The 24,266-nt window shown below is 36.1% G+C and overlaps 1 protein-coding gene across 3 annotated transcripts in view; it reads right to left on the bottom strand.

The window, feature by feature from the left end:
• LRBA (LPS responsive beige-like anchor protein) overlaps positions 1-24,266 on the bottom strand; it is a gene marked incomplete at both ends in the record, with an annotated part of 363,076 nt that overhangs the window by 49,976 nt on the left and 288,834 nt on the right. For all 3 annotated transcript variants that reach the window (XM_079534450.1, XM_079534449.1, XM_079534448.1), the window contains one exon: positions 4,225-4,392. In XM_079534450.1, the coding sequence (XP_079390576.1) occupies positions 4,225-4,392 (168 nt within the window). The remainder of the gene's footprint in view (positions 1-4,224; positions 4,393-24,266) is intronic.

Consider the following 24,266-nt stretch of genomic DNA (forward strand, 5'->3'; position numbering starts at 1 on the left):
TCCTAAAATTGCTAGAAGGAAAAAAAAAAATGACAAAGAACGAATGGTCTCCGCAGAGACAACTTGTGCACGGACATGCGGAGCAGATGTACTGGATCTCTTGCCTTGCTTCTCCTGGTTGTAGTTCCCTTCCCCCACTTTCTCCGACTCAAACCCTCCTCTCTTGATCTGCTCCCCTCCTCCTAAGATTTGCCTTTGAATTATGCAAGCTTTGCACTCCCCAGGGTTTATCTGCCAAAAGGTAGCATGTGGCCCATGGTTTGCATTTTAGTTTAAAATTTTCGATTATAGCAGTCAGATCCCCTCAAAATACTTTACATCTTTTATTCCCATAAGCAGAAAGAATGGCAGGAAAAAATTGTTTGCAGCAGCATGAGGGGATGTAAAGTTCTACATTTTCAGTTAAAAAAAAAAAAGAAAAGTAAGTTGGAATATGGTTTTAATCAAGTAGTTTTCCTTCCTAGACGAGTGCTTCCTTCTTGTAATATATATAACCTGTCTGCCTATAAAAATAAAGGTGCCAGTTGGAGCCATTTAGGAGGCCTAAGGAAATTCTGCATTAACCTGAACTCCTCCACTCCTCAGTTCCTTCCTCTATTATCGTGTGTGGCCTCTCCTGATGAGTTAGGTCACCAATATACATACATTTATCTGCGAAGATACTTCAGAAACACATGCATCATAGGCATCTCATTACTGATGTGGTCCAGGCTTGATAGCTTATTTTCTCCGAGATCATCTTAGTGCAGAAGCTGCCATGGTTTAAACACAGGCTATTATTTTCCACATAATACCTAAGCCTTGGTAACTTGAAACTCTCAGAGTACACAGAAGATTCTCCTTGTTCTAAATTTGCAAAGAAAAAATATATATTCCCCTACAACTTCGAAGATATGAAGTCCAAAACCTTGAACTTTATCACAAGAAGAAAGCTGAAAGCATCTTTTCCAAAGCCCAGAAATCTAGAAGAAAATTTCTGGTCTAATACTTGCTTAATAAACAGATAGTAAAAATCTGTGGTGTCATGCCTGCCTAAAAATGCTATTAATTGTACAGATCAGAAACTCATTTGGCTTCTAACCAGGAATTTGGTGGAGAGAAGAAATATTTTCTGGCTAGCTGACTGAAGGAGAAAAATAAATGCTGATTGAAACTGCTCGGCAGTACTGAATGTTAGCGTATGTCCTCAGGGAGATGGATTAGTAAGCAGGAAGAAGGTGAGGCTGTCAAAGGTGCATGATAAATTCATTTAGCACATATATATAGAATGATTATGCACATAGATATACACACAAGCAGATTTTTTATTACTTTCATCTTTACTCACAAGTAAAAACAGAATAACTCACCATTGGTGATGACACTCATTAAATCTCTTTGCAGGGTTATCAATATCATCCCAGAACTGATCATATGTACCAGTTCAAACTGCACATACACGTGTATGTAATACAAAAATATGCTGTCACAAAATAAATGCAAACAGGAAGGGATACTTTACTAAATAGGAATCCTTATACTGCTGCAATATTCTTGAACCTGCTATAAAAATAAAGCTGAAATTACTAAATAAAAATATTCTGTTGGATCAATCTTCAACTCATTCAGAATAAAAATATTACAGATAATATTTGTTCTACTGTCTGCATTTACCAGTATGTATTTTTTACACCATCGGTAGTGTTTCATAATTCTCCTGCTGCTAACCTACTCCATTATTACCATCTGAACATGCCTGCTTTTCTCTCTCTCCTGTTTTCATTTTTATACACCACTCAGATTGGGACATATAGAACAAATAAAAAATAAGAAACGTCATAGTGACATACAATTAAAAAGATGACTTGAAAACTCAAAAGACTTGCTAACAAAATATATTAATCATAGAATGGTTTGGGTTGGAAGGGACCTTTAAGATAATGTAGTTCCAACCCCCTGCTACAGGCAGGGACACCTCCCATAGACCAGGTTGTCAAAGCCCCATCCAGCCTGGCCTTGAATGCTTCCAGAGAGGGGGCATCCACCACCTCTCCAGGCAACCTGCTCTTGTGTCTTACCACCCTCACAGGAAAGAATTTCTTCCTAAAACCTTATCTAAACCTACCCTCGTCTGTCTTAAAGCCGTTCCTCCTCGTCCTGTCACTCCATGCCATTATAAGAAGCTCCTCCCCAGCCTTTTTGTAGGCCCCCTCCAGGCACTGGAAGGCATCACATCATTTAACTCCTTTATTGAACACTTTAGATAAGTATTCAGATTTTCATTTATTTATTTTCAAATCTCACAATTTTTCTTTTTTTTTTTTTTTTTTGTCCTGCTGTCAGCTCCAGATCAGCAAACCTATGCACTTGCATTAATGTATTTACAGAAGTACAAAATGCATCTCTAACTGAGACTACCCACACTTCCAGACAGATTTGTGACTTCCTCAGTCTTAAATTATATTTTTCAGGCTACGACACACGTAGAACAGGTCCTAACTACACTGACTAGAGAGCTGTTCTCAAAACAATTCAAAACTACATGAAAAGTGGGAACCTGCTCTTTTGATTACTATTACCCCAATTGTTAGCTTCATTGTTTCATAATCTTATAAAGAGAAATTGTTTTTATATTTTCAGGAAGTCCGTTATTTTGAGAGACAATTTCACAATTCACAATTTCAGTACCCAGTCTATTTTTGAGTTCACATGTAAACTTATCACTTTGAGAGTATAATAGATACCATCACGTGATAAGAGCGTTTCCTTGATGGTGTAGAAGGAAACAGTGATAAACATTATCAATTTAATGAAAGAACAGTAATATCTACTACCTGTGAGCCAACAATTGCTTCAAATCTGGCTAATACAATTTTCCTTAAAAGCCAATAATTCCAATAATTTTTTCTCAGCTCAAGTGAATGCAGTAATATGCAAAGTCTGATATGCAATAGCTCAACAATGGGCCAACATGAAGTCTGCCTATTGACTGCAACCGACAGAACACCAATATCCACCCCCAACTTTTGCTACTTAAGCTAGTCCTTTGTGTACCTCTACATGCCTTGTGTACCCCCTTTCCACTGCACCCACCTGCCAGCTATAACCCATGCTGATGCTATAACATGACTTTCTCTACAAAGGCTATCAAGGTGCCCTAATAGCCAGACAGCTGGTAGGTACAGAAAAAAAAAAAAAAAAAATTACTGAAAGTAATAATTGCTTACTTCTCAGATCTTCTTTCAACAATCAAGAAACGATGAAAAATTAGCTTAGGTTTAGTCTAGAATTCTGCAGCAAACTTTAAGCCTAATATTTGTAAATAGAAATACCTTTTTTTTTTTTTTTAAATCTGCTTTCATGTACATTTACTGCTGGTATACATCTAGCCACACGTTGAAAGGAATCTGTTAATAGCATTTACATCACTGTCTTCTCAGTGACTCAGAATATTTTACTGCAAAGTACCAATTACACTTATAATTGTACAATTACTATAATTAATATATAATTAATATAATTACTGTTGACCATTGCCTGAATACTTATGAGTAAAATGGCTTTTAATCACCTCCCTCATCACTCTTTTTTTTTTTCTTTTAGAAAACAGCTGTTCAGGTGGAGGAGAAATGGGTTCTAAACACCACAATAACATTATGATATTTTATCAAACAGATTTTCCTAAATAATGCTGAGCCTGAGTAAAAGACTGAATTTTTCCAAAGCTAAAATATTTAGTTTTGCTTATGAAAAATAAATGAAAAGTAAGTCATAATTTGATAGCAAGCCAAATAAAAATTATGGAAGCTAAAAAATGACAGAGTGCTTGATTTGTACTCTGAATGCAGGATTTCATTAGAAAACAATCATTAAAACTGTGAAAGTTAATTCAAAAGTGCAAACCAAATCAAGATTTCCCACTGCTTTCTTCTATTAAGATCACATTACTAGGGAACAAAATGACTGCACTCATAGCAAGTGAAGCAGTCTTCAAACATTTATTTTCATGCTGGTATGCTGAATCGAGGTGTACAAAGTTTAAGAACAGCTTGCTTTCGTGTTCTCTAGTTTTGCATGCTGTGATGAATGTTTCAGGTACCTTGCATTTGATGGCCTGTAATCAAATCATTAGAGAAAGCAAAGATTTGAACATTCACCAGCAGACCTGAAACGCAGTCTTCACACTTTTGACAGTGCAGTGTTTAACAGATAATTCTGAATTCTGCATTTGAAATAAAAGCTTACCTCTCTCAATACAGGATCCATTATTGAATTTAAATTAACAGCTCCTTCATACGTCAAATAGTAGAACACATTCAGGGATCTGGCAGCCTCTGGCCCTTGCTGCTTGTAGCCAAAAATTAGATCAATCCACTGGTGAAGCTGGCAGGAAACAAACTCACTTTCTAACGCCTGTAAAAAAAAAACAACAAAAAAAAAAAACACACACACACACAAAATATATAAACTTGAGCTTGACAGACAGTCAGCATTTCTTCATAGTAGAAGTATATTTCAAATAGTATGCAAAATTATCTTAAATCTTGTTACAAAATTGACAATGGCATTTCCGATTCTACTAAAACCCGTATCTATATACGGGCCCTGTGACAGACAGGTCTGCCGACTAACTCTTCTCCCCACTGACCATAAGATCTTGCTGTTTATACTACAGTAGTGAGAAGAAAAAAAGCAGTCAGTGAGAAGCATTTCTGCATTTACAGCCAGCCACAGTGTGCTTTTATGAATTCTCGAGATGGAATTATGTTTTCCTATGCGTGATCTGCACAAGGAATAACAGCATGGTAATCTGATTGTGACAGATAAACAGAACACTGATAGATATGAGGAAACTGAACTAACTAGGCATGTTAGGGTACAAAATATTTACAAGATGGAATAGCTGCCTCATTACTTTTACACACTTCTTGTATATTATCTTTATACAAGTCTACACAGGAACAGGAACAGTATGCTGAATCATCAAGCCACTTCCCTGAAAGATTTTATCCAGTTACAATCTAATCCTCAAAATAAAGGCACCCAAATAGCAATGAATCTCACCCTCACGGTATCAGAGATAGCACAAATATATGAAAATAAAAATTAAAAGTAATTGTAGTCTAAAGAGTTAATATGCCAAGGTTGAATCACTAGCAGGACTCATTTTCTCTATTTTACACAGATGATTCAATATTTTTCTTATTTTAATGAGTAGATGAACAACCTAACTAAATCTGATATTCTCTTTATCTAAAGAAACTACCAACATTTTCCTTGTAAAAGAAATTCCTAATTTTGAGCAGAGGAAGTTAAAATTAATATAAAAAACAAGGAAATCACTCTGCAAGTTGCACAGAGAAATGATGGGTTGGTTTCATTAACCAATGCCTGAAAACAACATTTAAATTGACACATAAAAACAGCAATTGTCTTAATTTGTGTAGTGCACACCGCACAAAAGCCCTAAATATGTTCAAATTAGAGCAAGCTGCTTGATTGTCACTGCAGTCTTGTGTCATATTAATGCATGACAAACATTAAACCATACACTTAAATGGCAATTTATATCATTTAAATGTTTACTGCCACGTCAGATCATCACTCATTTAAATGTGACTTTTTGACAGCTAATTTCAGTTAATTTTCCTCGATTCACTTAATTAGAACTTTCAATCAAGAAAAGACCTGTACATATCTCCTACTTCATATCATTCTTTTTTTTATTATTATTTTCATTAGGATCCCCAGCTTTGGAACTGCTGAAAGCATTCTTTAAAACAAATTACTACAATATGTAGTATCTCTTTGGTTGATCACATGGAAAAATCCTATAACATAGGATTGCTTAGATGGGATTTTTTCATCTTTTTTTTTTTAATTTAAAAAAAAAAAAAAAAAGAGAGAGTTTAGATAAAGACACACAATTAAAACTATAAAAAACCACAAGCAGGCCAATTAAAAATTAATGATTTCAAAATTGTTTAATAAGATAAAGCCAGTCAGGAGTCTCATGAGTGTCTGCAATACTACAACACGCAGCCATAAAATTCTACGGCATTCAGCAAATGACAATGATAAAAATTAATTTTCTTGCTTTCTTGCTAAAAAAATAAAATTAAAATTAACCCTGGAACATACTCACTGTTACTTAATTTCAGGAAAAAAACAGCCTTAAGGGTTTGTGACTTTTCTTAATACACATGGTTAGTATGTGCAGAGAAGTTTCCTTTTCCCTTTTCTTCAAAAGCCAGACTTGTAGTGGGTCACATTATACTCACAAAGCACACAAATAACTGAAGGAATATCACTCTGCAATCTCCTCACATTAACAAATATCTAAATCTGACTTTTAAAAGAGCAAAACTGAAATACACATTTTTCACGGGACGGTTGGTAGCCATCCTGAAAGTATGTCTCTTTTCCAAGTTTAAAATTAATTTACACTTGTAATTTATAGAGATTCAGAACTAGATAATTCTCATTTATTTTTTTTTCCATTTTAGGCCATTTTAGAGTATTTCTCTCATTCATCAAATCGCAGACACAAAGGCTCAACAAAAAGAAGACTACAGTCAACAACAATACCCAGGATCCTGAACAAAACATGGCATAGAAATTCAGACAATAAATAAACCTGCCTGTCATTTCAGGTTCACAGTTAAGCTCTCGGTTGCAGGGAGGCACTTATGATGTGATACTGTACATGGAGGAACATCTTACATACTTAATGGGCTGTACACCAATTATAAAATAAAGCAGATTTTCAAGGAGACCAACTTAACGGACTGGTGTGTGACACACTTCACAGTCAGGGGGAAATATGCTATTTAAACTGGGTAGCACTTAATAACCATCCAAAACGTGAAGAAGTTCCGATGCACATGAACATCAAGTGCTAAAAATGAGTTCTTTAAAAACTTATTACTGTTAGCACTTACCTCTTGTGAAACTAAACCAAAGGTACAGAATGCTACGCATTTAGGATTAGCTAAGCGTCTAGGACAGACAGTGCTCTTTAAGGCTCAGGTTAAATATGGCATGCAGCTATGGGATATAAGCATTCTTCCCATGCTGCTCCTAACAATCCTCCATCAATTGCTACAGCACTCTAACATAGGCTGAGAGCATCATTTACACCCAGCGAGTGCTTGCGTTAAAATGTGTAAAACAAACCTCTATAAAGGCCAGCTTCTCACAGTAATATTCAGCCCAATTGAGTTATTGTAAAATAAATCAGTGACTAATCCCCAATTGTTAAGGAGCAAATAAGACCATGAAAAGACTGTCACGTGAAGCCCCATACAAATTGTCAATGCTGTCCACGGGGACTCATATTAACTTTGACAAACTGTCTTGGGGCTGATATCTGTTTCTTTAATGAGATGTATTAGGCAGAGACTAAAACATTTGAGATATGCTAAAATGTACAGTATACAGATGTCAAACACTAATACCTATTAGTAACTTCCACTTCTCCATCCCCAAGGCAGAAACACTTGAGAAACAACAACTTGAAGCTTTGATTTTATCACAATTTTTTTGCTTATTCACAAATATTTTTCACCAACACAATCTGACATCACTAAATGTAAATAAAATTGTTTCTTTGAGAATTTACATGCATTAATTTGTGTGCATCCTTTCATGCCCTGAAGGGAATGAACAGAGAATGATCTGCAGAAGACAGGAGATTATCAGTGCAACACTCATACAAAGGATTTGGCAAAACAGTCAAGCAACAGAATTAAAAAAAAAAAAACAAAACTAAACTAAACTAAAAACCCACACATTAGAAAAGACTCTTTTTTTCCTTTTTTTTTTTTATTTTTATTTTTGATATAAATAGTCTGACAATTTACCATTATATAATTCCTCATCCTTATACTTTGGATTTGGATCATAACTGGTATTTGTTAGGTAATTATCATGGGCTTTTACCCCTCTACCTTTCTTTGGCTTTTATTTTAGTATGCCTATAAAGACGTATACTACATGAGATTCTGCCTACTGAAAATTAATATATATACTTGAGAATGAGATACTCGTATGTTGAAATAAGGTGAAAGTATTAAGCGTGCTTCTTTTCACTAGCACAGGAATTTATCCATAAGCAGGCTTTTCAGAAATGTAAGACTACAGGTTTACTTGCTTTACGCCTGTGCTAATTAAAGCATGCATGCAACACTTATTTCAAGAGACAGAAAAGAACCTAGCTATACAAAATGAGATATATGTAGTTAAAATCCAAGTAGAACCTTTTGAAAAGACAACAAAACTGTTTCTTAAAGGATAATCTTTTCTATTCCATTATAAAACAAAATATATCTGGAAATGTACTACACTGGCACGCAAGAAATGACATATCTCCAGCACAAATAATTGCCTCCTATCTCAAAGAGACTAAATATTCTAATTCCTCTTTGAAGTAAGGAATTTCCTTTGAAACACGTGCAATAATAGAGGCCTTAAAAAAACTTTACATTTGAAAATCATTAATGTACAAACAGAAATGTATGAATTAGATTTCACACGTTTTTAGCAGAAACACAACTTCGATCTAAAAAATACTCTTCTTGAGCGCAACAAAGCACCCACATAAGCGAAGTAGCAAGTAATTATTTTAGGTTCATTAAGTACGTGTTCCAGCTTGCTCTGTGCACATGCATTGGGAAAAAAGAAATTAAAAAAAAACAAACCAAACAACTGAATTACGTTTGCATGTGCAGGCTTTCAGACACTAGCTGGTAATGCTGCCTTAACATTGATATATGACCTTCCTAAGTTACAATGAAAAAGGCTGTTTTTTTCAGCCTAATTAGAACTGTTTCAAATTTTCCTGCTAAATATATGATAGAAAGTCCTTTCAACTTTTTTTTTTTATTATTATTATTATTCTAGAGTTTCTTTCCACGTCAACTTTGTTCCAATCAAAATATGTTTTGAATTAAATGATTTTGATTCAATATGTGGATCACATTTCACTTCTAAGATTTAAATACCAAAAAGGAAAAGTTTAGGCTTTTCAAACAAAGAAAAAGCAGTCACTTTGTGGAAAGCTATTCACATTTACCAAGACTGACAAATTGTTTGTGTGCACCATTAGGTCTAGTTTCTGCAATAGTTGCCAGATTTCCTGTCCTCCTAATAACACATTAACCCTTGAAGTGCTGGCTTTATCTTTTGAGTTTTTCAGTAACCACCACTATTTAAAAGCAAGTTATCAAAATGTACTTACCTCAGAATCACTACTTGATCTCTTGAATATACAGCTGAGATTTTATAAATGCATTAAAAACTATTACAAAGATAATGAACTCTAGCCTGCCATGAAGATATCAGGAGGAATAGGAGAAAGAGAAAAGCAGATACCTAAGGAAAAACTCCCAGTCCTGCATAAGGTAATGAAAATTTCAGAGGGATAAAACATGTACAAAACTTTTTACGTTTGCTGGTTTCTGAGTTGCTGCTATGTAACTGTGTCTAAGCTATTCAACAACTATTCAAGATGACATAGAAGTCCATTTAACGTACTTTACAATTTGTATTTATAAAAAGCAAGCCAGCAAAACAAACAAATAAATAAATAAATAAACAAAAAAAACCCCACAGTATTTCAGACAGGGAGTACTAATTTAACAGCTTAAGCTACACAGACAACCTCATTTCCCTTTAGCTTTTGTTCCCCTTAGTTAAAAATGCTGCCCAGAAGTGCACTGCCTATGCATTCATCATTACTGTTATAGCCAAAGTTAGTGTTTTACTTGATTTCTCTCTACTCAGTCACCATGATAAAGAAAAAAAGAACTCTAGAAAATATAGTCTTAATAAATAGGTTTAACTCGTGTTTTACACAAGAAGACTGACCTTATGGAACACAGGCTATCAATAATGTTCTGTAAGATAAACTTATTTTCCTGTTACTTTTCTGCGTTTATCAATAACGTACCAAGCAATGAGAATGGAGAATTTTTCTATAATAGTATAACTTAATGAAACACAATTTTGTGCCGAGATACATTTCTGCACAAGTAACATGTAAAAAAAGAAAAATATTTTCAAATCTAATGACTCAAGAGCCCCTAAAATTTATGTAGCTATTACCAAAACAAGAGTGAGTTAGTACAGTGTTTAACTAAAAATTCTGAATGCTTTCTTTGGTAATTTTCATATTCGGTCCACAACTATTATTTTGTAGTTTAAAATGAAGAAGGCAGGCAGCAGTTATGTCTTTCATAAAATGAAACTTACATTTCCTTTGAAATTCAGCTTTAATCTCAACTTGAAATGTCTATCACTGGGGGCAGGATTAAAAATTTAGGTGAATATGAAAACTTGCCCTAAAGCTTTCTTAGCTATTCTTGCTATAAGGGGCAGTGATCACCCTTCAAAAATATTCTTAGTGTATGCAATAGGCTACGCATACACACAATAATCTGCATGTTTGAGAGCAATATTTCATAGGAAAATTGGTACAGTTTACCATGAACAGTATACAGAAAATTGACCAAACACTGCATTTTTATCGTTAAGTTTCTACGTTTAGACATCTAACTCCAGGTGTCAACAATGAAAATGTTTACACAGATGCACAACTTGTGAGCAACTTCATGGCATTCATAACAAAACAACTTACAAGGACAAAGAGAAGCATCCTACCTTGCTAGCAGGATGTGTTACGTTAATCCTTATACGACTACGGCTATTAAGAACATTTGGAAAACCAGACTTAAGACTCAAAATGCGACATTAAAACATTACAACGTTATGAAAGAAGAAATGAAAGTAGGATAAAGAAAGCCAACATGGGTGCCAAAAGCAGTGTAGTTATAATGTCACACTGCTGAATAAGAGCTGATCTGCTCACATTACATGTCTTTTGTCACTGAGTGTGCGCATTGGTACTCAACAGGTAACAAATTATTATTTCACGTGTTGGCTTATCTTGCTTATTCACATATTCCAGCAGTGATCACTATGAACATGCTACCTTTTGTAACGAAAACAAGAGTGGGCTAAACCTGTCTTAGCCAACCGGCTCTGTAAAAGCACAGATGCTTTTGAATAGGCATACATACCCTCCCAAGACAGAGGTAGAAAAGATTCAGAATTCTGACTGGAACCTAAAAGTGTCATGAAATTCCCCTATGTGAAAAAATAATATACAACAGTCATAATTACTAGTTGTTATAGAACCACAAAAATGGTTCATCTTCGCTCAAAAGCATGGTTATACTGATATATATGGCTTACATTTGTCCTTGCATTTGTCCGAAGGCACACAGAAAATCAGATCGTAACAAGTTAGACCATAACTACGTCTTGCTATAATCATGGCTGAAGGCACATTTTTATAACAGCATGAGGTGCTGCTGATTCCACCACCATATTCACCTGTCCACTGCTCTGAATATTCTGTGGGTGTTTAAGTATCTGCTACATTGCCTTTTTACAGAAGATTCAACAACATCTAAAGACCAAGACATTTTGGATGAGAATTCTTTCTGAAAATCCCCACACACAATTCTGAAAAGGGGCATGAAGCTCCCTCCTCCCTGAATTTCAGCAGCTCCTTTTAGTTCCTCCAGCACTCCCTTGCATGAAGATAGACAGCCTGGATCTGGAACCTATTATCCATGGGAGCAGACTGTTAACCACACAGCTGACAGTTGGCCCAGTCAAATTAGTTTAAATGAAGTTTTGAATTAAAAAGCAACAACAACAAAATCCCAAAAGATACGACTGCATTTCACAGTGCTGTGTTGGGTACTGACAGAGCTGACTGAGCTGGCAGCATGGCTGTGCCATCAAGTTAGCACAGAATGTTGCCAACCTAACACATCTTTCTTCTCAGGCCAGTGTAGGTATACTGCTTCCAACACTGGCTAACTCACCTACCCCTAATCAGGGGAGTTCTGCATAGCATTTCCTTGCACCTTGTCACCATCATCACAGGTGCTTTCATATATGAGGTATTAGCCTAAGACAAACTGGAAGGCAAGAAAGAGTAGCACGCACTTCCATTTGTTGTGGTGAACAGAAATTCACCTTTTAATGTTACAGATTCCTTCTCATTATAAAAGAGGTGCAAAACATACACTACAAAACATTAAACCATGCAAAATTTGCTTGCCTTCAGGTTGAACCAACTCTCTGTTCTATCACAATAGACAGAATCAGACCAAACTCTGAAATTCAGAAAAGCGATATGGCCAGAGTATGCTTACCAAATGTTGGCGAAATAGCTTATTTTTTCTAAATGAATACATTGCTTGCATAACCGTTGAGCAACGTACAGTGAATCTTACTGAATGCAGGAAAGGTCATAAAGTTAGAGCAAATGTCTGAAACATCAACTGAACTCACACGATTGAAATGTAGAAAAGGTTTGTGTGAGCACAGACAAAGCTACACTTGAAAGAGCTTTCGTGTTAAGCATCAGGCTGTGTGCTACAGGTTTTGATCCTATTTTTAATCCTGAAATTAAAGTTTAGGATTACAGACAGTCTGATTAACAACAGCACAGTACACTTCGCACTGAGAGATGCTGGTGATTTTTTAACATGTATTTTGCACCTAAATATGCTCATACATTTTTCCCTTCTGATTTACTCTGTAATCTCTAGAAGTCAACTGTTGCTTTACTTCTGCACTCTGTTTCTACAGCTTGGAGCACTTATACTGTGCTTTGATGTGTCAGTTGTATATGCAATTCGCAAGGACTGTGATGATCAACAAGTATTAATATGCATGTAAGAAGAGACAGAAATGGTTGCAAACACATGGTTTTCAGCACAAGCAAACATCTTACAGGAGTTGTACAGGCTAATCTAATTTGTCTTTGAAGCCAGTTCTGGGAAAAAATGTTCTAGAAAAATTTATTTAAGATTAGGAAATAGTATGACAAAAGGTCAAGGAATTTAAAGTTCAAAACACAATTCAGATGCAAGTCAGGCAGACAAACCATTTCAATCTTGTCATCTGACTTTTCTGCTAATTCACAGCATAGGAAGTGTTCAAGAGCTTTTGGAGCACACATTTGTGAAGTCATTTAGGGTACCACATCTCAATAAATCAGTTACAAAAATAGGAAACACCACTATATCATCATGTGGCACAAACGTGTAGCCCACTCTTGAGCTAACACATATATAGGCATGAGGTTTGCTTCACTGCAGTAATCATCAACAGTCAAATCCTGATTTTTTATAAAGACATTGTGTGGTTGCTTCTGATGACAACAACGTAAGGTATGTTTGGCAGACACTGCACTCTTTGGCATTTAACTGGAGTGATACAGCAGAAACATTACTTAACAATGACAGAGAAAGAAAGAATTTGTGCAGTAAAGACATTATTCAGTTTGAGTCTACAGTTCTCAAAGTGTTTCTGTGCTTCAAAAACAGGTATTTTTAAGCACAGGACATAAAGGAGGAGGAACTGTTGGAAAAACTGGTTCCCCTCTTCTCTCCCCACACTACAGCTTCTACATTTAGCATGTAGGAAAAAATCAAATCTGTGGAAGACACTATTTGGAAAACGACAGGCCCTTCGCAAACTTGCCCAAACACAGCAGGCTCTCATTTAACATCTTGTTCTGGCAACTTTGTTAAGTAAGCTACAAGAAAGCCTGGATCCAGACAAGCCACTGCTCAAGGGCAGCTCACCTTCTTTTATCAAATCCCCTAGTGCAAGCACTTCCACAGCCTCCTGATTAAGAAGGATCCTGTCCCAGTCTTGACTGTGAGCCATGCCTTGTCCCAGTAAATCCCCTCAGCTGTCGCCTAGTCCCAGGGAGTAGTCTGTCTACTGCTGGAATTTATACCAGAACAAAGAGCTGCCAGGGGTTAGGATCAAAGCTTGAAAGAAGTTAAACTGAAAACCGATCATATCTGTAAATTACTTCTTATATTTTCCTTCATTAGGAAATGTAAAATCTCACTTTTTAAATTCTAATTTCAACATGCATTGCATGTAAAGTTTCAATCACTTTTGCACACAATGCTTTCTTGTGGCTAGTTTAATTTCTTCTAGATTATATTCCCTTCCTTCACCTAAACTGCTTCAAATTTTCACCAAGACAGCTGTACACAAAAAGACTAGTGATATATTGAGTACATTGAGCACGCTCAGGAAATCAAGGTGTAAACACCTCTGAGTGCAATAGACATTCTGTAGTCAGTCAGGAGTAAACTTTTCATAACCTTTATATTACTCTGCCCTGAACCATATTAGTGGGAAGGGAGTAGGAGATGAATACCATTAACATTTGGAGGCTACATGCTGAAAAAGCACGTGGTAAGTTATTAACATTTTAATGAATTAATTCTTTCCTACTGTAAGCTAAATGAGATGCTAGAAAAACCCAGAATTTTCCCTTGCATAAATGCTTTTTTTTTTCATAGACATTAACTTACAGAAACATAGAGCTAAAATAAAATCATACTGCACTAAAACAGTTTATAACTCCTATCTTCCAACTAATTTTCTAGTTCAGAGATTGAAATCCCTGAGACAGGTCTAGCCTTTTGCCTTTGCGTGGAAAATCATAGAGGAACTGATCTACGGCATTGCTTTCCAATGGGGAAAAAGATACAAGCAAAAAATAAAAACAACCCAAGCCAAAACAGAACAGCCAAAAAACAAACAAGCAAACATCACCACAATGTTTTTAAGTAGTACAAGGTTTTAATCAACTAACATTCTAATAAAACTACTTATTCTGACTGTGGGTAACACTCATAGATCATTATTTCAAAATAACCCCCCATACCTCCAGCACGGAAGCTTTATTAGCCAAAGTAAGATAAGCTTAAGGATAACATCAATTCCTCATCTTAAAGTCAGTGCTGCTCAGAACTGTGACAGAGTGATCCTACCCAGGGAAGCTGACGGCCGCCCTACTTCCCCATCTTTATAACTACACCATACAGCTATTGCAAGTGTTATAGATGCCCAGTCGAAGACCTGTAACCTAAGTCCATACTTAACATACAAGCAGAGCCTAAGGAAATTCACGCTGTTCTCAAAAACTACGTTCATAGGTTTAATTCTACTCTTTATATTTGAAGAACATTTTTCTTTTTTTCATTCTTTTCTAATGCAAAATGGCAAAGAAGCCTTCTTGTAATATTTTTGGGTAAAGAAAAAAGAAGAAATTGTGTTCCACTTGCAACTGGCCCAATTCAGAACTCCTCTGAGTGGGGACAGGACTGGGGTTGGCAGGACTACTGGTAAGAAGGCAGCCTATAGCTGGGGCCCATCTGGTGCAGGCTGTTCCCACAACTACAGTCCACGCAGGGCTGGCATGAGGAAACCTGCACAAAATTTCTGTGATAAGGTGGCCTATTTCTGCACATCTGGCAAAGCACTTATGTTTCAGGGAAGCAGAACCACCTACATGAATTCACCAACCCAGACTTGCCTTTAGGCAAGCAAAAGGCCAGCAGGCAGGCAGGGTTTGTGGGCACGGAGGAGCGCAGTGGGAGCTGTGGGGGGCACAGCAAGGCTGGCCAGGAGAAGCCCCACTAATGAGGCTCAAGTACTCAACGGGCCACCCCCCCAGCTGTGCCACACCATGCACGGGGTGTCTGGAATAAATGGCCATGGTAATTAACTCCGATTTGAAACCATCTTACTGGAAAGGGAGGCGAGGAGCCGTGCAGCCGATGGGCTGGTAGAAAAAGGAAGCTTTCCTTTACTCCCGTGTTCGCATGCGTTAAAAGAGCTCTTCCTTTCAAATAGGTATTTGGTGGCACTAATGAAAAGCAGCTTTCATTCAAGGGCCTCCCCATTCATTTTGAAAGAAGGAGAAAATAAAGGCTTCAAAGTACAACTAATTTACTTCGTCCAGCCCCCATTTTGGTGAGCCTGTAGGGTTGCATTAACCCCAGAGCACAACAGCATCAAGAAGAAAACCATGCTTTAGAATGCCTTTTTCATACGAAGTTTAGACACTTTCGTTTGGTTTGGGTTGTGCAGTAGGTTTCTTAATGGCAGATATTCAGGCTTTCATTCAGCAATGCAGGCCGTAGCTTCCCTGTTCCACGCCCGCTGCCACGCATTGCCAGCCTGGCGGCAGTGTCGCATTGCCAGCCTGGCGGCAGTGTCTCCTTCTGGGGGTGGGAGCCTCGCAACCAAGCCAGCAGTGCCCGCCTGCTGTGGGGAGCAGGACTGGCAGCCTCCACTGCCTGCAGGCAGCTATGCTCACTGCACACTTCTTTGCCATCTTGCTGCTTTATTTTACAAAGCGGAATTACACAGAGCGAGGGTATTACTACCTGCTGTTTTACAAGCAATCAACAATTCATTCTACCAGTGTTGTCCCTTACCTGCTGAGCAAACGCTTTAAAATAGTACCACTAGCTGCCCAGTAACAACTACTGTATGGTAGCAGAAGCAATTCAACGAATGTTTACACTGAGCCTCTGATTTATTTGACAGCTTTACACCTTCAAGACATGATACAATTAAATGTTTTGACAGGGAAACAGAAATTGTGTAAATTAGAAAGTCATTAAAGAAGTATAGAATTTGAAATTAAACTGCAGTCTAGGTATAAAATATGGTTCCTAAAATGTTCCTATAAAGTAGAAAAAAATGTATTTAACTTTTAAAGCATGAATTTTTATATCCAGAGGCCTTCTGCTACTGTGTTCAACACATCAAAACAATACCTCATTTAACCACTGTGAGCATGCAGTTCATAAAGATTAAATGCAATTCTGTGATAATTGTTTTAAAAGGTAAGCAAATCATGATTTTAAAAAAAGTAGCAGACCTAAGATATTAGAAGATCTTGATTTATTGTGTCCTTTTTTGTTATTTCAGTTGTTTCAAAATATAAATCAACAGCTGCCACGATGGGTTAGGGGATAAACAATGCACGGTGATGTTAATCCTACCTCTCCAAGGCACTCTAGTTCCAGGCTCAGACAGTCCTTTGTGCTTATGGAGACCAGAGAGATACAAGCTGGCACTTCTTATCACAGAGAAGAGGGCACACAATGCACAAAGAATGTTGAATATGGGGTGCAGAAAGAAAGAAAGAAAAAAAAACACAACCAAAAAAACCAGCAACTGATCATTTCTGTGTTTGCAGAACAATGGTGGGAATCACTACCCATGTTCAAAATGAAAATGAGAGTGTTAAAACTAAAATCTTAGAATCAAAACAAATGTCCCTAAACTGCGGTTGCTCTCTTCGAGGTCAGCTTGTATCCTTAAAAACAGTTTCATTATCATTTTTGGTAGTATGTATATAAAATGTAGGCTTATTGCAAGACTTAAAAGCTAATTGTTTAAACATTGTATAATTATATAACCATTATTTAAACATTAAAGCCTTTAAGCAACTACACTAAAACATTTAGAATCAACTTTGTAATGCAGCTGAAGAGCACTGTTGTTCTAAGGCAAACTGTAATCCAGCAAAAGGTAACAATGACCAGTTGTTTATAAAAACCACTGAAATGTTTGGGAACTAGTTCACATTCTCATGCTGTGTTTATGTTTCCATTTATCATCCTTCTCCCTGAGAAGATAGCTCAGAAGGAAGAAAGAGTAGAGAACAAAATTTTGTTTAAGTTACACATGCAAACGTCAGGTAATTTAACAAATAGAGACAAAAAAGGGATGCCTGTGTACAGCTAAAATCATTATTGCATTAGGTCATTTTCTCCTCTGTCTTTCTTTAAGGGACATCCTTGCCATGCAGTTTATATTTATCTTGTATATTCAGCTTTGCCAAGAACTTCTAGCTTGCAAACTAAGAAAAGAAACCAGAAATACCATCAAAATGGAAGAGTATATGATCTATAAATGTTACTGCAGTCTTACTAATCAAAGAACAGATCTGAACTCTGGTTACATGTGCACATCTTAACGATTGATTCCCACTCTTTTCACACTTTTCATCTATTTTTTTGAAACAAAATACAACACAATATAGTATTACACCCGTACGAAATAAATTGGAGGTGATGATACCAGTTCAGGATTGGTACAGTGGTCAAATTGGAAACAGTTATTCATCAAACCCTTCATTAGGAGGATTATACGACTTGGTTACTTATGACTGCAGTGAATTCTATTTCTGAATAGAAATCTCTTTTTTGCCCTATGCTCATAAATTACTGAAGCCACATACATTTCCTTAATGATGTATGCGATAACTCAACACGGGGAGAGTCTTTTTCCTTACACCTCCACTGAAGAAGATTCAGGGAAGCCATTTTGTTTAATCAAACATTTGGTTTTCAACTCCAGGTTCAATGACTCACCTGCCGTCCAAATACCAGAGGTTTTGGAATAAGTGATTACAAAAACTGTGAGGATTAAAGTAAAAAACAGTCAGCGCTCCTTAGAAAGAATTTCACTCTCAGAAAGAATTTATTCTCTGCTCATTATTATACTGGGCTGACTATAACTAAAGAACCACATAGGAAAAATGTTTTCCTGTAACAAACTGATGAGAATTCTTACCACAGACAGGGAGTATTTGCTTGTTACAAAAGAATCCAAAGTGAAACAAACTTCTGTGTCAAAGTGTTCTCATTGAGTTCCTCATGTATTTAATGTAGGGACTTCCAGAAAGGACAAGTATTTCTGGTTGAGTACATCAGACTTAATATGGAATATTCCAAATATTTATAACTGCAATACTTGAAGCCTTTTTTTTTTCTTTTTTTCTTTTTTTTTCTAACTGCCTTGCATACAATGCACTTATTTCTCCAAAAAATGTTTCTTCTCCCCTGGGATGCAAATGCTTTAGAATTACACAAAACAAAGTGGACATACATGCAGCCACCTCACAGAGGTGGACTTTTTATTAGATGTGTGCTACTGGCTCCCTTGGCATGCACACAACAGGTACCAGAATTATTCCACTGTCATCTAACCTAAAATAAAAGCCTGTAAATGGTATAAAAATGATTAATTGTACCATTTAAATTAAAAAGCAACAAACAAAAAATAACTAAATCAAACCAACCAAACAAAATTCCACTATACATACAATAAAAACCCTCCTTTTTTCTCTCCAAACAAAATTATATGGTAGTCTGCTCCAGGGATGGGGTGACGTGGAAAAAACACACAGTGATAAACTCCTTTCTGAGAACTCTTTTAGACCAAGTGAGGATTCTCTGTTCACCCTTATGCATGCAATCAGCTAGACAGTAACATGTGCTATCCATAACAACAACTTTGACGTACAAATGAAAGCATCCAGAATGCTTGACTGGAATGATCATAAACCACAGACAATATTCCTCTTACAAAACTAAAAATCCTGTTAAATTTGATAATAAATGAATACACAAATGTACTTGTACATAAACGTACAAGTACGGAAGAATCTTGAAACACTGCTTAACTGAGTGTCCTGTACCTGAAACAATAATAAAGGGTGACTTTAGTGATTTTATGTTATTTCCATTCAGATGACAGAATTTGTTCATTGCATAATTTAATATAATTCATGCTTCAAGTACTTGTAAATCAAGGAAGTTTATTCCAAATTTCATAGGAACAAAGTGTTCCCCAGTTTCGTTGCATGAAGGCAAACCATAAAATGACCAAAGCCTTTCCAGGGAATCTGAATGTGACTCAGAAAAGGCCTGCATATTTCTACATTTTATTCTTTTGTAACTAACTTGATCATCATTAATCATTTAATTGTGACAACATCTATGTTATTTTATTCATGAAATAGTTTTGGAAAATTTCAACTTTTAAATGAGATTCTGTTACATAAAATTTTTCACAAACTTTAAAGCATTTAAATAAGTTCCTTGTTCAAGATTTTTTTTTTAAAAGCAACTAAATAGACACTTTTAAAATTAACAATATTAATCATAAAAATATGAGAATCAATATTGTAGCAACCAAAATGACAAATGCATACATTACAGAAAGTCCTATTGTGTGTTTTGCTGTAAATTGCAGGTGTCATTATATTAATAACCAAATAAATACATGACACAGTGCAAAATCTACAACGTCAGTACCTCCTTTAAAAAGTACATTCATTTTTATAAAACCCCTAAGCACATAATCTTAGGAACTTCTCACATAACATAGTAAGTGCCATAGAAGGCTTTACGTATTTTGGTCACTTGTGCAACGTATGTACACCAAACATAACCCACGTAGTTTTCTTTTATACAAAAACATAACAGGCCACATTATAAAGATTTAGAGTAACAATACAGAATAAGGGAAAAGTGCTAAGATTTATTAGCCAATTAAATGCATAATTACCGATTTATCCTTCAAATTACACATGAAAAGCCCTATTATCGTAGGCTGAAATGAATTTTTTAGTGTATGATTATTGGCAAAACTGACCAATTTCACAGGAAACATTCAGCTGAGTGCACCCACAAACACACATATAAACAGATGGGCAGGAAAATTAAAAAACTTCAGAAATGCAAGTTCCAAAAATGCAAGTGCATATGTATAGCAATTGTACATGTCATGTTATTCAAGTCGTTATGACAGTCAACAGTTGTTATGGACTCACATTTGACGTAACTACATCTGTTCGTGTCCCCAGATTGAAAGCTAATACATTGATAAAATAGCTTCGAGAACTACAAATATAAAAGACTAATAAAATATATGTATCTGAAAAGGCTATGTTAGGTTTTAAAAATAATTTGTGTTACATATATTTTTTCTTAAGTGTTGTTTGTTCTGAGCAGAGGATATATGTAAGACAACCAGTAACACACTGTCCACAGAAAAGAAAAAAAATAAAAGCTGCCAGGTAAAAAAAAAAACCCTTAAAAGTCAGTGACTCAACTATGGAGAGAATGTTTGCCAGCTGCCTTGCATTCCCATGTTTGCTTTCCAGTCATTTCACTACCATTACAATGTAATGTCTATTACGTAGCACTATACAAAAGTTGCATAAGCAATTGGAAGCCATAGAGCTAAAAGGCTTAAAAAGGACCAAGAAGTAGGAAGTTTCAGCATTACAACAACCTGAAAGCAATGGAGGCTGCCTCTCCCTGGTGCCTAGCAGCTCCAGCTGTGATGCCTAGCCCAAGATGGCCCTCTCTGGAGTGAGAAAAAGGGAGAAACAGAGGACAAGTAGACCCCTCATTCCTTCTAAAGTTTGCCTAAGGCAGCATGAAGGAGGATGAGGGCAGGGAGAGTGTGCTGCATTGCACTCTCCCCATCCTCTAAAACACACTCTCTACATTGCTGCCTCCCAAAACAACTCTTACTGTTATGGAAGAGTTAGGAGTTGAAAATCACAGTTAAGAATTATGGACCTCAAAACATGGTATTAGTATTATTATTTGTATAGGCACATTTTAGGCTTCCTACTTTCCTACTTTCCAGTCTTCCAGAATTCAGAGATTTCTTTAGAAATCAATAAACGATAAAACCTAGACTCCTGCAAGCTAATAATTTCAAGATCCACAGTTTTCAGCAAAAAATTGGAACATGTGAAGTGAGAAAACCTGGTTTGTTGGAAACGAAAAAAATCTTTAAGAGATGGTGTTAATGGAAGCTGGAAGTGAAAAATAGTTGTAGACTAACTTCACTATATAACCTAAAGATCCTTCTATGTAAAACAGCAGGAGGTGCACATTATATTGAGTGAGACATATACTGATGAATATTTTCAAAGGCCTGACAGTTGCTGGTACATTCAAGCCAAACTAGAATTCATATTATTAATAAAAATACAAAAACAAGCAACTAAGTTTACATGAGCCTTACATTAATCTCAATGCACCAGATGTGTTAAGTAGAAAAGTTAACAATGATTAGGATTCAGAAATGTGTTACTGTTATAAAACTCTTCATTAATCCTATATTTGTAGAGGGCCTCCTCTTTTTTAGCAATTAAATCCCAAAGACTTCCCCCACATGAAAGTTCGGACTTCAGTAAAACAAAATCAAAACTGCCATGCATTTTTTTTTTCAACTGAACAAAATAATTCCCTTTGATGAGATGTATCATAATGATAAACACACACAGAGATCAAAATTATTGTAATAAACTGAAGTATAATTTATACACAAAAGTGAAATATCCATAATATTCATGATAAAAGTAACAAATTATCAAAAAAAAAAAAAATAGAACAAAGAAAGATTTAAGTACTGGTACAAATCCAGACGCACAACTAGTGAAAATCATCTGCTGATTTAAAGCTTGTATGCTCAGTTTAGCTTAAGTAGGAATTACAATGACTTAAAACACTGAATTCAGAATTTAACTCTATTCCCTAAGGAAATAAGCCTTAGGTGCCTTGTCAATTCATCCACCTGCCCATTCCTCCCTTGCTAACACAGAAATTTCTAGCTTAATTCAAACTGATTTGCAGGGCAAAACCGGAGTCTGAAATATAATGCCATTTTCACAGGTTTCTTTTTTTCAGAAAATGCAGGGTTAGACACAGGAAAGAAGGGTAAACATACACCCTAACCAAGGGAAAGCCAGGCACAATGTGTCCTTAATACCCACATGACTCTACCTCAGCCAGCAGATGCACACTGGCCACATTATCATCAGTAACGAAGCTTCTGAGTAGCTACCAAACGCGGTGGCATGTTTCCAGCTGCAATGTCATGAGGAGTATCTGGGAGGAGCTGGACTTCTTTTTGAGGGATGAAGGGTAGGAAACAAAGGGCACACGTAAGTAGGAAACGAGATTTCCACAAAACCACTGCTCACTGAACAACTGGTTACTTTTTACGGGTAAGTGCTTCAACATGAATTTCAGTAATGTAACAGATGTTACAGAAGAAGTTGTAATGACAATTTCCAGCTCTACTTTGAGAAAAGCATAGATAATGTTGGAGATCTTCAGAACACGAAGTACAGGAAAGCCCTTTAAAATTTGCTCATAAAAATATGTATACCTGTTTCTTTAGCATTTACTTTTAAGTATGTAATCACGCAAAATAATTTTAGTGTCTTTTAAAATGTACTTCATGCAGACATCCATTATTCTAACTTATAAAAATGAAAGTAAATTAAGTCCCACACAAGAAATTGCATGCAAGTGTTAATACTTGAGTTCGCAAAATACACCGACATATTTTATAGCTTACTGGGTATTACAGCTTTCACCTTTCTAACAAGCTACATAAACTGAAAACGTGCAATATGTTTAATTAAGTAAAAAGAATGTGGCCATTGATGCTAAAATCGTAGACTTTTAAAAAACACGATTCAGAGATTTTTGTCAGGCAAACTAAACAACGGAAAAGTCTGTACACGGTCCCTCAAACACGGAGCAAAAATCAATTTTTTCTCTGCATATTCTTACAACCCACATGTGTCACTTCAAATTCCAAATCCAGATTTTGGAGAGAACACGCATGTTTTTGGACTGCTACAGTATGCTATGGAGCTACTGTTCCTACATATACTTAATACGAACCAGTCCCTGAAACACTAACTGAACATAAATTAGAAATGTTGTCATTAATTTTATTCCACTCTGGAATCTCCATTACTCAGAACAATAGGGCACAAAACAGAAAACCACTACACATACACACATTGCTTTGTGAAATTTGGCATCCATCAGTGTCATATAAAACACATTAAAAAAACAGCACTACCAGTTTTAGCACAAATATTTAAAGTGGTTCGGTATAAACTTTATGTCCAAATAAAGTCTACTAATATTCTGCAAGCAGTGCTGCAGCTGCATTAGCTCATGTAATGTTTCACACATGGAAACCAAGATGCAAGATTACCTCATTTATGGTAACACTCATAAACTACACAGTACACAGTAAACATGTCTACCCAGCAAATTAAAATATCACTGCACTATGCAGCAGCTGAAGCTATCCAGAACCTGTTTATAATCCAATAGAAACAGAAATTTGTCTTCAGTTCTAGAAACAGGGGGGAGGGAGGGGAATCAAAGTCTAAGTAAAATAAACTGCACTGCAAGTGTCACTTGCCCCAAGACTTCCTGCTTCCCACAAAAGACATGCACTCATTCTGGAGATCAAAGGTCACAGCTTTACAATAGAATACATTGTAAATAGGTTTAAAATAATTGAATACAACTGCAAACCAAGGACTCATTTATAGCTTGCTGGGAAAAAAAAATATGGCTGTTTTAAGTCATTCCAGTATATGAACTGAAACCTGTATTATAAAACTGCATCTGCTTCAAAACTACCAGATCACCAGCTGCATACCAGTTGTATTTGGTCATTCCACAGCCATCTAAATAATGAAATGCCTTGGAGTAAATTATATGCCACCACTGTTTTGAATATCCTCTGCAATGTCTGGA

This window comes from Tetrao urogallus (assembly GCF_951394365.1).
Source record: "Tetrao urogallus genome assembly, chromosome: 4".
NCBI classification, from domain to species: domain Eukaryota; kingdom Metazoa; phylum Chordata; class Aves; order Galliformes; family Phasianidae; genus Tetrao; species Tetrao urogallus.